Here is a 12,872-nt window from a genome sequence, read left to right on the forward strand (position 1 = left end):
AGCACAAAATATAAAATGAAGGGAAAGGAACTGAAGGGGTGGAAAGCAGACCACTGCTGCAGATGACACTTTCAATCTTCTTAAGTAGTCCACAACTTTTTCAACTTGACCAGAAGGTATTGAACCAACAATACAACCATCTAGAAAAACATTAAGAACTTCAGGTGGACCAGCAAGAATTAGCTTTGGCAGTGATGGCTTCATTCCAACCTCAACTAAAATTTTGAGGATAGACATTTTTATTTTAAAATAATCTTTAATATTTCCTAGAGAATCAAAAAATGATGTAACACCTGAAACAGAAAAAGGAATAAAGTCAAGAAATGCATTTGTTACATAAATTAGACAATTCACAATTAATGAACAATGAATCCCTTATTGTTTTCTGGCTAAAATAAAATAAAAAATAATTCATTTCAAAACACATGATTGTAGAGGATTAAGAATCCTCTTTAACAAAAATGAAAAGATTAAGATGAGAGAAACAAGAGACATGAAAATCAATCAGCTCATCAAGGTGATCTGGCTTGTTCGACTGCTCTTAAGGCCAGTTTAAAATACCATTGATCATACAATATAATTGAACACAGCAACGGATTGGTTCCTTATTGAAAGAAGAAAAAGGTGGCAGTAACTCACGACAGGTGCTTGTCATGTGATTCAGTAATCCACAGGGCTCCCCATCAGGCGTGTGCACAGGACAAAGAAAACCCCAGGAGCTAATGAAAAGAAACAACCACAGATAAGAAACAAAAATATTGTAGACAGACCATATAGTTTTCAAATTAAATATGATAGCTTATACTAACTCAGGAAGCAATTTTCGCACAGTGGTCGTACGGAGACCAGCAAAAGAGGCCCCTCGATGAACAGCACGAAAATGGGAAAGAAAACGTAAGAAGTTTAGCCTTTCAGCCTGAACTGAATAGCCTGTCCTCTGATTAAGCAAAATATAATCAATAAATGATGTACAGGGCATCAGGCAAGTATATATAGGAAACTAAGAAGAATTGATGCATACAATGATCTAAGTTATTTTATTATTCTTGTCATAATTAATTGTGGATAAAAGCTACACCACATTGAACATAATACAGCATCAAATAATAATCAATTCCTCATAACGACCAACAGGTGCAGAAGTAATGGATTTGAAAAGTAACCATATTTATCACAGAAAAACTCATTCTCTAAAACCAATAACTCCCCCCAACCCTCTCGCCCTTGTTTTGCTCTTAATTAAAAGATATTTCCTGTATAAACACCAAAAGCGCTTGGGAAGTCATGATTTAATTTTAAAAAGACTTGCATATCCTATCAACAGTTTGGTATCATATTCAATTCTAGCATGTATATGGTTTTTTATCTATCCTCAAATCTTGCCTAATCTCTTGGGATTTGAAGAGCAAGGCTACTGCTATCACTCCTATATAGGCATTTGGATTTAGTCAAGAATTCATTGATTACCAATCATCCTCTGTTTTACCATAATGCACAAGTAAAATCATTACAAGAAATAAAATACTAACAACAACTAACCAATCAACCCATCATGCACAAGCAATAGAATACAAACTAATGTCTAATGTGACTCACTTCCCAAAAACCCTGTACTTCACAATTCTCCACAGCATTTGTTTGATGTACAAGGCTAATTCATTTATTCTTAAATCATTTTTGGTAACTTTTCTTTGAAATACTGTTTCAAAAAAAAATTATTTGGCTTTTTTGGTCAGTGGTGGGCTGAAGAATTTGGTGCTCTCCCTTAGAAGCTGGTATAAAGTATAAATGATTGGGACATATTAAAAATGGCAAAAATCCCAGGAAATGTGCAGTTTTTTGCGGTTTGGTGCATCTAGTTGGAGAGTAATGTATAAACTATTGAAAGAGCATCAGCAGACTACAAGCGATTTACCAGAAGAGTCATATCTCTGCTTCCCTTAGCTGTTAAATTCAATGTTATTTGAAGGGAGTTTTTTGTCAGATAGGAATATGGTTTCCTTCTTTTTGTTTTCGTCTCTTCAAGGGGCTGTCCTATCTTCAAGGCTTGCAAGTCTTGTTCTCTCAAACAAAATTCCTTTCTCTATTTAAAAAAACTTACGCACTATTTTTACTGATAAGAGAAGCCTATTATTATAGATTAAAATTGGGAAAACATGACAATTGAAGGATGGAGCATTATAACTGCCAGGACAAAAGCTAATTGATTGCTAGAAAGTCATACCTGCTGCAGATCTAGGCCCGTATTAGTGACCAGTCTTCCACATTTCAACATACTTTCAACAGCTGTACTTACTGACCTTGCGGGATTTTTCTCCATAACCTTCTTAACATGAGCTACTGCTCTCACCAAGGAGACAAAAAATATATACAACCATAAAATTAATTAGTTATAACCATCATCAACTTAATTTTCAAACCAAAACAATACAGAAACTGGCAGTTATAATGAAAACTTAAATCAATACAGAAACTGGTATTCTCTTAAAAATTCAGTCGAGGCGCATCAATATATATATATATAAGAAAACCTAGCAATAGTCAAGCTAAGTCTGACTAAAACATAGGATCAAATTAAGGGAAAATATAAGATAACCAAACCGTAATAACTTCAAATGGTAAAATTCAGCATAAACAGGGAATATAATCTGAGAATAAATAAAATTCTTTGCTGTAAATGATGGACCCTACGGTTGCAGGCCAAGATCCTCATTCACCAACAAACAGTAATGCATCTAAAATTGTTATGATGATGTCCATAGATTTAAGAGGGAAAATATAACGGGAAAGGCTCTCAGCACAACGAAACAAAACTAGAATTCAACAAATCAAAGGTGATTTAATAAAAACATCTACATACAGCTGCAGAAATCAAACTTGTCACTTTTATCCTGGAGCTCATCCTCAACAAGCCTCTTGCCCTTTTGAAGCCAATCTTCTATTTTTTCCTAGCATCCACAACAACAATTTGATTAAAAAATTATAAAATAAGACCCCCAGAAGAAGTTTAAAAAAGTATAATCAGAATCGGAATTTAATAGGGCACAGCAGTTCATCCGTATGCATAACAGCAACAACCACCACCACTACCACCAACCTTATCCTATTAGGTGGGGTCAGCTACATAGATTATATGACGACATTGTGTTCTATCATTTATTAAGCTTTTAGAAATATTGTTAATTAAGAAGTCTTGATCAACAAGTTCCAAAATTGTTCTCTTTGGCCTTCTTCTACCTGTCTTGATAGGACTCAAAGTTATTTGATCCACTCTCCTCATAAGTGCCTCCTAAGGTCTTCTTTGTACATATCTAAACCACCTTAAATGATTTTCTATCATTTTTCCTTCAACAGGTGCAATGCCTACTTTTTCCCACATATGCACATTTCTGATTTGCTTTTATGTGTATGTCCATACATTCATCTCAACATTTTCATCTCTACTATTCCAACTTTATGCTCTTGCTTACTCATTAAAACCCAATATTCACTATCATATAATATTACTGCTTTTATAGGAGTTCGATAAAATGTCCTTTTAAGTTTATTTGGTACCTTTTGTTCGCATATAACTCCTCTAGCCTTTCTCCAATTAAACCACCCAACTTACATCCTATGTGTAATATTTATGTCAATTTCCCCATTATGTTGAATAATCGCTCCAAAATATCTCCGTATGCATAATAACATGAAAAAATATTTAAAATTCCTAGCTCCCCAACAAAAAAAGATCCCAAAAAGCACTCATGAGAGACGTAAGGTGCTAGAATTAATAATATAAAATATTATACAAAAATTTAAGATAACTCAATTTTAAATATCACAATAGCAATCACAAGTACAATTTAATGCCACAAGCTTTAGACGATGAAACACAAACAATCAAAATGAAGAATGATAACAAATGATTCGTGTCCAACCACTAAGGTGTGGCAATCCTAAATTCTGATCACAAGCATATCATAACTCTTTTTTAACCATTTTGACAATTTTCAAGCTCCCACTTTTGGAGTCTGTATGAATTGCCAATTGCTCAAAAATCAAAACCGACTAGATATTTAGACTATATTTTCAAATATTGTAAAATTAAGTTTTGAAATCAATACAACTTGGTTATAGTTACTGTAATTTCATGTCCACTACCATAAAATTAGGTTTTACAATTGAGATAGCTCAATTTTACCTATTTTAATATTAAATTCAAGTTCCATTTCATTCCACAAGCTCAAAATTTTAAAATTCAAGATAAACTTGGATTGTGTTTTGCTAATATGTCCAACAAAAATGATAACACAAACAAAGCTTGCAATCATAAATTTCTTGTAAAATAGCAAGTGCTCAAAATGACGATAAGTAACCATAATGATTCGTGCTCACAGACAAAAAGGAGTGGGAATCCTGAAATTTTAATAAAAAACTTAGACTTCTTTTTTCTCTTTCATTTGTTACTTACATAAGGAGGGGTTGGAATTCTACACCTTTATCCACACCCCAACTCACCCTACTTGAGTCAGCCTCAAGTGGCTAAAACACAATAGAATTCTTATTTAACTATTTTGACTGTTTTTAAGCTCCCACTGTTATAGTATGTTTGAATTGCCAATTGCTCTAGAAAAGTTAATACATATTTTTAGACTATATTTTAAGCATCCATGCCAAAAATCAATGATTTTGAAATTTAGAATATCTTAACCCAACTTGCATCAAACGGCTTAATATTTTTTAATGAGATCATTCTTGACATAGTGTTTCATGAACAATAAGAATTTGATCCTCATCCCACCCAAATGATACCTCCCCTCCCCTCACTGTTGAATGCTGAAGGATGAAATAAGAATTTTACTGAAGATAGAACCTATCAAGAAGCAAGAATCAGAATCTAACTCAGACCCCATAATAGCCAAGGAATATCTCCTAAATACAAGAAATCTCGAAAACAATCATGTCTTCTACCAGCAACTAACTCATTTGTTATAGAAAAATAGACTTAATTAATAATTAAATGGATCAGAAAATAAACAACCAAATCCCAAGTAACATTGATTCAATCTAGAATATCCTATTATTCCCTCAATTAAGCCTTGTACAAGCAGTTCCCAATTTCTCCATAGTTCCCACATGTTCCATAACCGGGTTAACTTTAACTTCCTCCTTTCCTATCTCAATTTCTTGCACCATGAATGTTATCAACAAACTTTGATACCAAATTGATAGGAACTTAGAATAGTAGGGATTAGGAAAAGTAATCTATTAAGTTAGCTAGAGCAAGGATCTCACTCTAAATAACTTAACAGCCAAGTAGGAGAATCTCCAAAGGAGTAATGGGTTTATTTCTTCATTCATATCCTGCTGTGTATGGGAGCTAGGATATTTAAAATAAAAGAGTACAACTGAATAATTCAAATAATACAAGATGCTAGCCTAAAAATCAGGAACTACTCGTAGGAACCTCCCTAACAGCCTTGAGGTCCTATTATTTAGCGACTAACAAAATAACAATTCAAATAACAATTAAAATAACAGCAATAATTAATTTAAACCAGATAAATCCCTTAAAACATGCATGACAGCATCAGTTTCAACTATCTTCCTCTTCTTTCTACGATGATAAGTTATTAGTGGTCTCCTAAGCTGATTTGGATCCTTATCAAGATTCTTTATAAATAACTTGACCTCTCAGCACCAGGATTGCGCTTCACCTATACCCCAAGGCCAGATTTGCAAATGGCAATTTAGACTTGAATCCAGGAATACCCAATGTCCCCACCCAATTTAGGGTGGGTACATCAAGATTTGCAAGTGGCAATTTGGACTTGATCCACTTCCTAAAGGAGCTTTTTGAGCCTTCTCATGGTTACTAATCAGCTTTTGCAAATGTTCAAGCAGGCATTCGAGACAAGTCAGGATAAGTTCACCTAGCTTTTCATAAGTAGCTGAGTTACCTCTGCTTTGTGGATTTTTTTTCCTGCTTCAAGTTGCTCAGTTTACCATGGAGCTTCCAGCATATTTCCCTGGCATATTTGGCCTTGCTGCAATGATCACACCTCGGTCAACACCCTTTTTTTCTGGTGCTGCATGTGCCATCAAGGCTGTGTTCTCACTTGTGTGGAGGAAACGGCTTCTGGTCAGCAATTTCTTTCATCTCTCTTCCCTTGTCACAGCTGCAAAAGCCTCCTTCATGGTGGGTAATAATGAATCACTGAATAATCTACTCCTTACCTTCCCAAACTCAAGAAAATTAGACCCATTTTGTCACCAACACTTCTCTGAAAGCATTCTGCATCCTTAATACACATCCAGCTATGCACTTAATATAAGTCTCAGGTTGCTAGCACTGGGTTGTGAAGGAGTTGTTGTGAAGCATTATTGATTGAGCACCTTGCATAAGCTCATGAGTTATCCCTTTAGTCTCAAACATGGATGCATTAGAGACAGGTGAAAAACTTGCAGGCAAAATCCCATATATCCTTTGCAATCTTGCAAAGGATAAAACTTCAGCCAAATTCAAGTGTCATGGAGTTCACCAATCATGACATGGCGTAATTATTTTTTGATGATTGGTAGAAAATCATTTGACATGGTTTGAACATGTACAGAAAAGGCCGTAGGAAGCACCAATGAGGAAAGTAGAATAAACAATCTTGAACCTGTAAAGAGGGGTAGAGGAAAACCAAAATAAACACTTATGAAAGTTGTTGAACGAGACGTCCTAGTTAGCAATATCTCTAGAAGCTTGGTTGGTGATAGAGTACAATAGTGTTATGCAATCCATGAAGCCAACCCCACTTGGTGGGACAAAGCTCTTCATTGTTGTTGATTAAGTCACAAACTTTGGATCATCATGCTTCAATGGTGATGCTGCCCACAAGATATAATTTTCTTTCCCCCTTCCTCATATGAAGAAAATAATGAAAATTTGGGACCATGGGAGACAATTATATCCATCAAGATGGTGGCCCATAATCATCCAAGTTGATCGGTGGCACATTGCTGCCAGAATTTGGTGGTTAAGTGGAGGTTCCAATAGATTCGATGTTCACAACATTAAAGTCACCATAACTAATCATGGAAAGAGGCTTTGATGCCCATGAAATTTGGCCCAAAAAAAAATTGAGGCAATGGATTTGGCCATGACTTCCATTCAATGTACATTCAAAAAAATATAGGGTCTTGTGAGGCAACAAGCCTAACTCTAGCTAGCCAAGATTCTAGGAGACTACAAAGTCTAAAACCCTATCTACTCTCATTGGGATTATTAACAGTTCACTTGCTTCTCCGCCAACCCAAGTATACACACATTAAATAAATCAATTAAACCAATAGTAAACATAGTTCAACGTCAACATCATTCCAATCATAACAGGCAAGGACCCTGCTCTAGTGCTTTGCTCCAATCATTAATAAGTAAGGACCCAAGAATGATTAGGTGTACTTGTCAGAACCTTTAACTAGGCCCCATTTGGTTCACCAGAATTGGACATCTGGAAAAGGAAAAGGAAAGTGCATATTCCCTTGCTTGGTTGGCATCATTTTGGTTCCCATCATTTTGGTTCTTGGGAACCAAATTTCCAGGGGCAACCTGGAAAATCAATTCCTTAAATATCCCAAAGGACAATTTTATTTTCAAAGGGAGACCAAGTTTCCAGATCAATGCCATCAAACATATTTATTAACCTGGAAGACAAAGCTGATACTGTGTGTGTTGGATGTTAAAATGCCACTTTGGCACAATGCAAACTCAAGGAACCAAATCAAAGACAATAAAAGCATGTTAGGTATCAAAGCACTAATTTAAGTCGTAAAGAAAAAGGCTTAAAAACTTTCTACCTTAAGATAAATAGTAATCAGATGGCCAGGAAGTAGGACCTCCTGGTTCTGTAAGGAGTCAGGGTTGTCGGGTACGGATGTCTGATCTACAAGTGAGAAAAGTTTCTGCAGCATGAAGCTGGGGAAAGGGAAAAAAATGTTCCATCACAAATCAATGTAAGAAACAGTATATAGAACTTCCACTGAAGAATATTATATGCACGAAAAAAAAAATTAGAGATTTAATCTGATTGTGGAGGATAAGAGAATAGATGGTGACTGACATAAGCAGGTTGAATTTGTCAAAATTGTTGTCCAGATGAACAAAAATATGGTCTTTGATAACAGTTTCAGCCACCTAGCAAGGATATTTAAGCATTAGGAAGACACAGAGAAAGACATATAGACTGATAAGTGCTTTCTTCAACATAATAATGTGAATAATGAGAAAACACAACTTACAACTGAATAACTGTCATGCTCAAAACCATGCATAAGAGGTTGGAAGTGCTCTCCTGATTATAGAAGGAAGAAGTTAGTACAGATTATACAAGGCATACAACAGTATGATCTTCAAGAATGCTATAATATGTACCCATATATTCTAGACATTGAAGACGAGTAAACAGAACCAAATCTCGAACTTCATCTAAAATTATTTTTGCCCTTTCGCAAACAAGTTGGGTTGCAACAGCACCCTTTCCTTTTCCATGCTTCTCATTGTAGTAGCAAGTCAAATTGACATAAATTTCATGGTCAGTGGTGTCAACAAGAGCCTGGCAAGTGGCAATAATAATTAAATGCATTATAAAAGAATCTTTACACAGCCAGAATGACATGTGGGGAAAAATAGAAAGAAGGAAGTATGATATTTAACGCACCTACAGATAAAAATCAAATGTGCCAAACCTTGTTATAGTTAAATAGAATAAAACTCATCATGACTTACCTTTAAAACAATGCCCACAGGAAGCAAGAACTCCCTTCCTTTTAACCTGCAATATTATATCATGTAGATACATGAATAGTTACTTCGCCAACCACAAGCATTTCTCTTCTTTCTGCTAAGTTAACATCATGCTTCTTACCAGAAACCTACTCTAGCACTCCCACTTCGAAGGTAGTACAATCTAACACTCACTGACGATTGATCTGCTCTTACACACCTGGACATTTTAAATATAGTAGTCAAAAAGAAATCAAAAATAATTAAGTCAAAATATTTAAATATGTAATGAAACTTTCCACTAGAATTATATTCAGTCAAACCAGAAAATCTGCTAGAGTTGGGCCTTAGAAGAAAAGCACACTAATGACTAAGAACATAAAAGGGAAAATCCAAGAAAAAGAACCCAATCTGTTACCTTCTCACCCCTATATTCATTATTCACCAGAGTATCTTCTCTCTCCTCTAACAAACAAACTGTTAATTTCCCTCATTTGCTCCTTCTATCAGACTTGGGCCAGTTTGGTGGCCCAATCCTCTCTTCATTCCTCTTTGGACATAAGTATTAATGGGCATAAACCCACAATCATGATCAGGTAAACCTTGCCACTAAAGTCATCAGTGAGGGTTCTGATTTGCTTAATAGAAGCATGTTGAACCCAGAGCTCCAGATCCGCTGCAAGAAAAAAAGTCGGTGGCTATGGAAAGTCTGGTTCAAGGACTTTTTTCCTTTAGTTGAGAAACATGAAAAACTGGATGAATGGGTAAATCTTCAGGAAGTTGAAGTTTATAAACCACCTTATCAATCCTTTCAAATGATAGGATATGGATCATGAGGGAATGGGCTCCACATCACCCTCTCATGCCAACAGTATACCAGATACGAAATTATCTGTGCCAATTGGATGAGGTCAAAGTGATTTTCACAGGATGGAACTTGATTGGCTGTGCTGACTTAATGGCAAGAGACGCGCATACTAAGGAGCAAGGACTCCGGTTACTCACAGAGGTTCCCTTAAATTGTCAGGCTATTTTTAACAGGGAAAAGAGCTTATGCTCTAGTGGTTAATCTTTTGTAATTGTATTCCATTCTCAAGCCTCGGCTTGCCTATGTCATTCAAAAAAAAGAAAAAAAAGAAAATACCTACATCAAAATGTAGATCTCTTCTGGATTTATCAGTGATTTGTTTCACTAGTAATTGAGCTTTATCAACATCATCTTTAAGCTCATCCAAAATCAGATTGCACTCTGATATCAAATAATGAAACTCTTCACTGATATATATTCTTTAGAACATAGAATCTGCTAGTGTTAGTCTCAGAAGAAAAGCAAACAGATCGCTAGGAAGACAAAGGGGGGGACACTAGCGCGCGCACTCATACCACCTTTTGAGAGGCTAGTCTCTCCCACAAGTCAGTACACAATTTTTCACCCTTCTTGCCAATCATAAGCACTCATGAATTCATTATTCACTAGACTATCTTCTCGCCCCTCCAAACAACAAAACATCAATTCCCCTCATTTTCTCTTCTATCAGACTTTGACCAGTTTGGCCCAATGCTCTTCCTTTCAACTCTTTGGACATAAAGTATTAATGGGCCTATACTCTTATCTGATTGTATCTACTTATATTGGTTTTGTCAACAAATATTAGAGCCAATGACACTGCACTGGTCTCTGGCAGTTTTGCTCCCCTTCTTTCTTCGTACTCTCTCATTTAAAATTTATAAAGACATCAGATTTATACATGAATTTCTCAACAAGCTCTAAAAAAGTCCCAAAACATCTCATAAATATAATTTAAACAGCAAGGTACTATTCATGATAGTGAAATAATCTGAGATAGTACTGATTCAGACTAAAACAAACCTTATTACAACTGCTTTATCAGAATATCCTTCCCGCCGATCACTGAATGAACTCCCGCACCATACTCATTGGCTGGAAAGTTCAGGAAACCACACAAAGAAATTTATAGGAACCAGAGAGGAAAAATAATGAAAATGGAGAAGACTGTGATTACACAACAGAAGCTAGTATTCACACCAGCGCCACCAATGAAACAATATGAATATCATCAACTATGCTTCAAAGTTTAGTATCTAGTTACATGATCCAGCAGAAGTACCATAATTTTTTATATAGAAGTCTTATTACTAAGAAGAGAAGAGACGAAAAAAAGTTGGAGGATAACAAATCCTCATATAAAGAAAAATAGTCTCAGAACAAATCAACGAAAGTCCTAAATAAAAAGTAATAAACAAAGGAAGCTCTCCAACCACTTTGCACATCAGAAGTATTAAATCCCTTGAACCATGCACATTGTAACAAAGAGAAGCCATGAGTATATAATCTGGACATATAACAAATATAAAAGGAAAGAAGCACACTTGCTCCAGCTTGATTACTGTTAATCAATGCAAAAAGAAAAAGAAAAAAAGGACTGCTTACATAATTCCTCTTTGGCAAAATTAACAATCGAGCAACTCTCTCAATGCCATTCAAAATGAAGTAACTGAAAAGAAAATGCAAGAGATAAAGCCAATGTCATCCCATAAGACAATCAAACTAATTATTTGTGGTGTTGAAATCAGAACAAGCAACAGCACAAGAGAATTGAGATTCTCAATTGCAATGGTGTCCACAACCGCACAAATATATGAATTATGACATTGACCATATTAATATGAAAGCCATTTGGTGTGATGATGTATTTACAAGGTTCTATCTAAATTTTTATATTTCTATATACTAAGCAAACCCCAACGCCAAGGAATCAAGACAATAAAGAGAAGACCCATCAACAAGATGAATAATGGGGCTAATTAAGCATCTGATTATAGTGAATAATTTTGGTTCCATGACTTCACCTGCAGCCCTTCAAACCCCAGCAAATGATATGATGCGTGTTGAGACATCAAATGAGCATAAAGTGAATGCATGATGTGTGTATTAATAGACATTTGAAATACCAACAGAAACTAATAACAAGAAGCATAAGATCGCTCCATTAGCTGGCACTGCAGCATCAAGATAAATCAACACCATGCATAAATTTAGCAATATGAAAAAGGAATTGAAACCACCTACCCCCCCATTTCAGATGATCTTCCTTGTAGGACACAAGTTTTTGGGGATTAGCACCTCTCAAGTGGCATAGTTTTGACTGCACAACATGCAACTTTCATCAATTGCAAGTGAAAGAAGTATGCATCATACTTAAAAAGCTAGGCTATTTGCAGACAAAATTCAGTCATTTTTCCTACACACCTGAAACTTCAACAAAAATTTACACAATTGCAATCATTAGATGCAGACATCGTCATAAAGACTAAGTCATAGTAAGAACATTAGGGTAATATTTTTGGCAGTTTTAGTCAGAATAAAACATAGATTGGCTTTACATGGAACAAAACATAGGAAATATAACAAGTTCCATAATAATCGTGTATGACGAAAATTGAATAAGGAGCTTTGGACATGTGCAAAGAAAGCCACTAGAGACACTAGAGGAGAGAATCGAGTAGAGTAGATGTTTTAACCTATAAAAGATGTAGAAGGAGACCAAGAAGGCAAGAAAGACACTTTATCAAATGGGATCCCATGATGAATGATATATCTGAAAAAGTTAGCTGTTGATAAAGCACGAAAGGGATGTCATAATAAATGATACTCTAAAAATTTAATTACTGATAGACCATGTAATCAATGACAGCTAGTAGGATAAAGCTTCTTGTTGTTATAACAGGAATGCATGGATATCAAAATACAATACAATGTAAAAGGGGAAAAAATTCTTTTGAAAGCACCAAAACTAACAAACTTTGTATTGCCACATCATTATTATTTCCGGAAATCCACAAATACCTTCACTGAGGAAAAGTTAAAGCAAAACACAATCACACAAAAACAGAAGGGAAAATCCGGAAGGCAACATGCACTAGATGGATAGATACAATAAGCTTCTCCAGAACCAGTTAAAAATCACTAGGTAATAAGTAAATTATATAAAATTAAGAAAACAAATTTATCATTTAGGTGGGGAAAAATAAATACACCAACCTGTAGCATTATGGGAAGATACCCAAAATTAAATTTCTCTCTTATGATAGCCCCCCA

The 12,872-nt window shown here is 35.3% G+C and overlaps 1 protein-coding gene across 1 annotated transcript in view; it reads right to left on the bottom strand.

Moving 5' to 3' along the window:
• LOC129313680 (DNA-directed RNA polymerase I subunit 2) overlaps positions 1-12,872 on the bottom strand; it is a 32,881-nt gene that overhangs the window by 19,134 nt on the left and 875 nt on the right. Inside the window, 15 exon segments of the mRNA XM_054956984.1 lie at positions 52-293; positions 640-719; positions 810-937; positions 2,225-2,340; positions 2,861-2,948; positions 7,828-7,945; positions 8,091-8,164; positions 8,269-8,321; positions 8,402-8,582; positions 8,756-8,801; positions 8,895-8,972; positions 10,623-10,686; positions 11,198-11,268; positions 11,840-11,919; positions 12,816-12,871. Of these exon segments, the coding sequence (XP_054812959.1) occupies positions 52-293; positions 640-719; positions 810-937; positions 2,225-2,340; positions 2,861-2,948; positions 7,828-7,945; positions 8,091-8,164; positions 8,269-8,321; positions 8,402-8,582; positions 8,756-8,801; positions 8,895-8,972; positions 10,623-10,686; positions 11,198-11,268; positions 11,840-11,919; positions 12,816-12,871 (1,475 nt within the window).

Source organism: Prosopis cineraria, unplaced genomic scaffold (genome assembly GCF_029017545.1).
Source record: "Prosopis cineraria cultivar Desert tree isolate PC_DT_omini unplaced genomic scaffold, ASM2901754v1 PC6, whole genome shotgun sequence".
NCBI classification, from domain to species: domain Eukaryota; kingdom Viridiplantae; phylum Streptophyta; class Magnoliopsida; order Fabales; family Fabaceae; genus Prosopis; species Prosopis cineraria.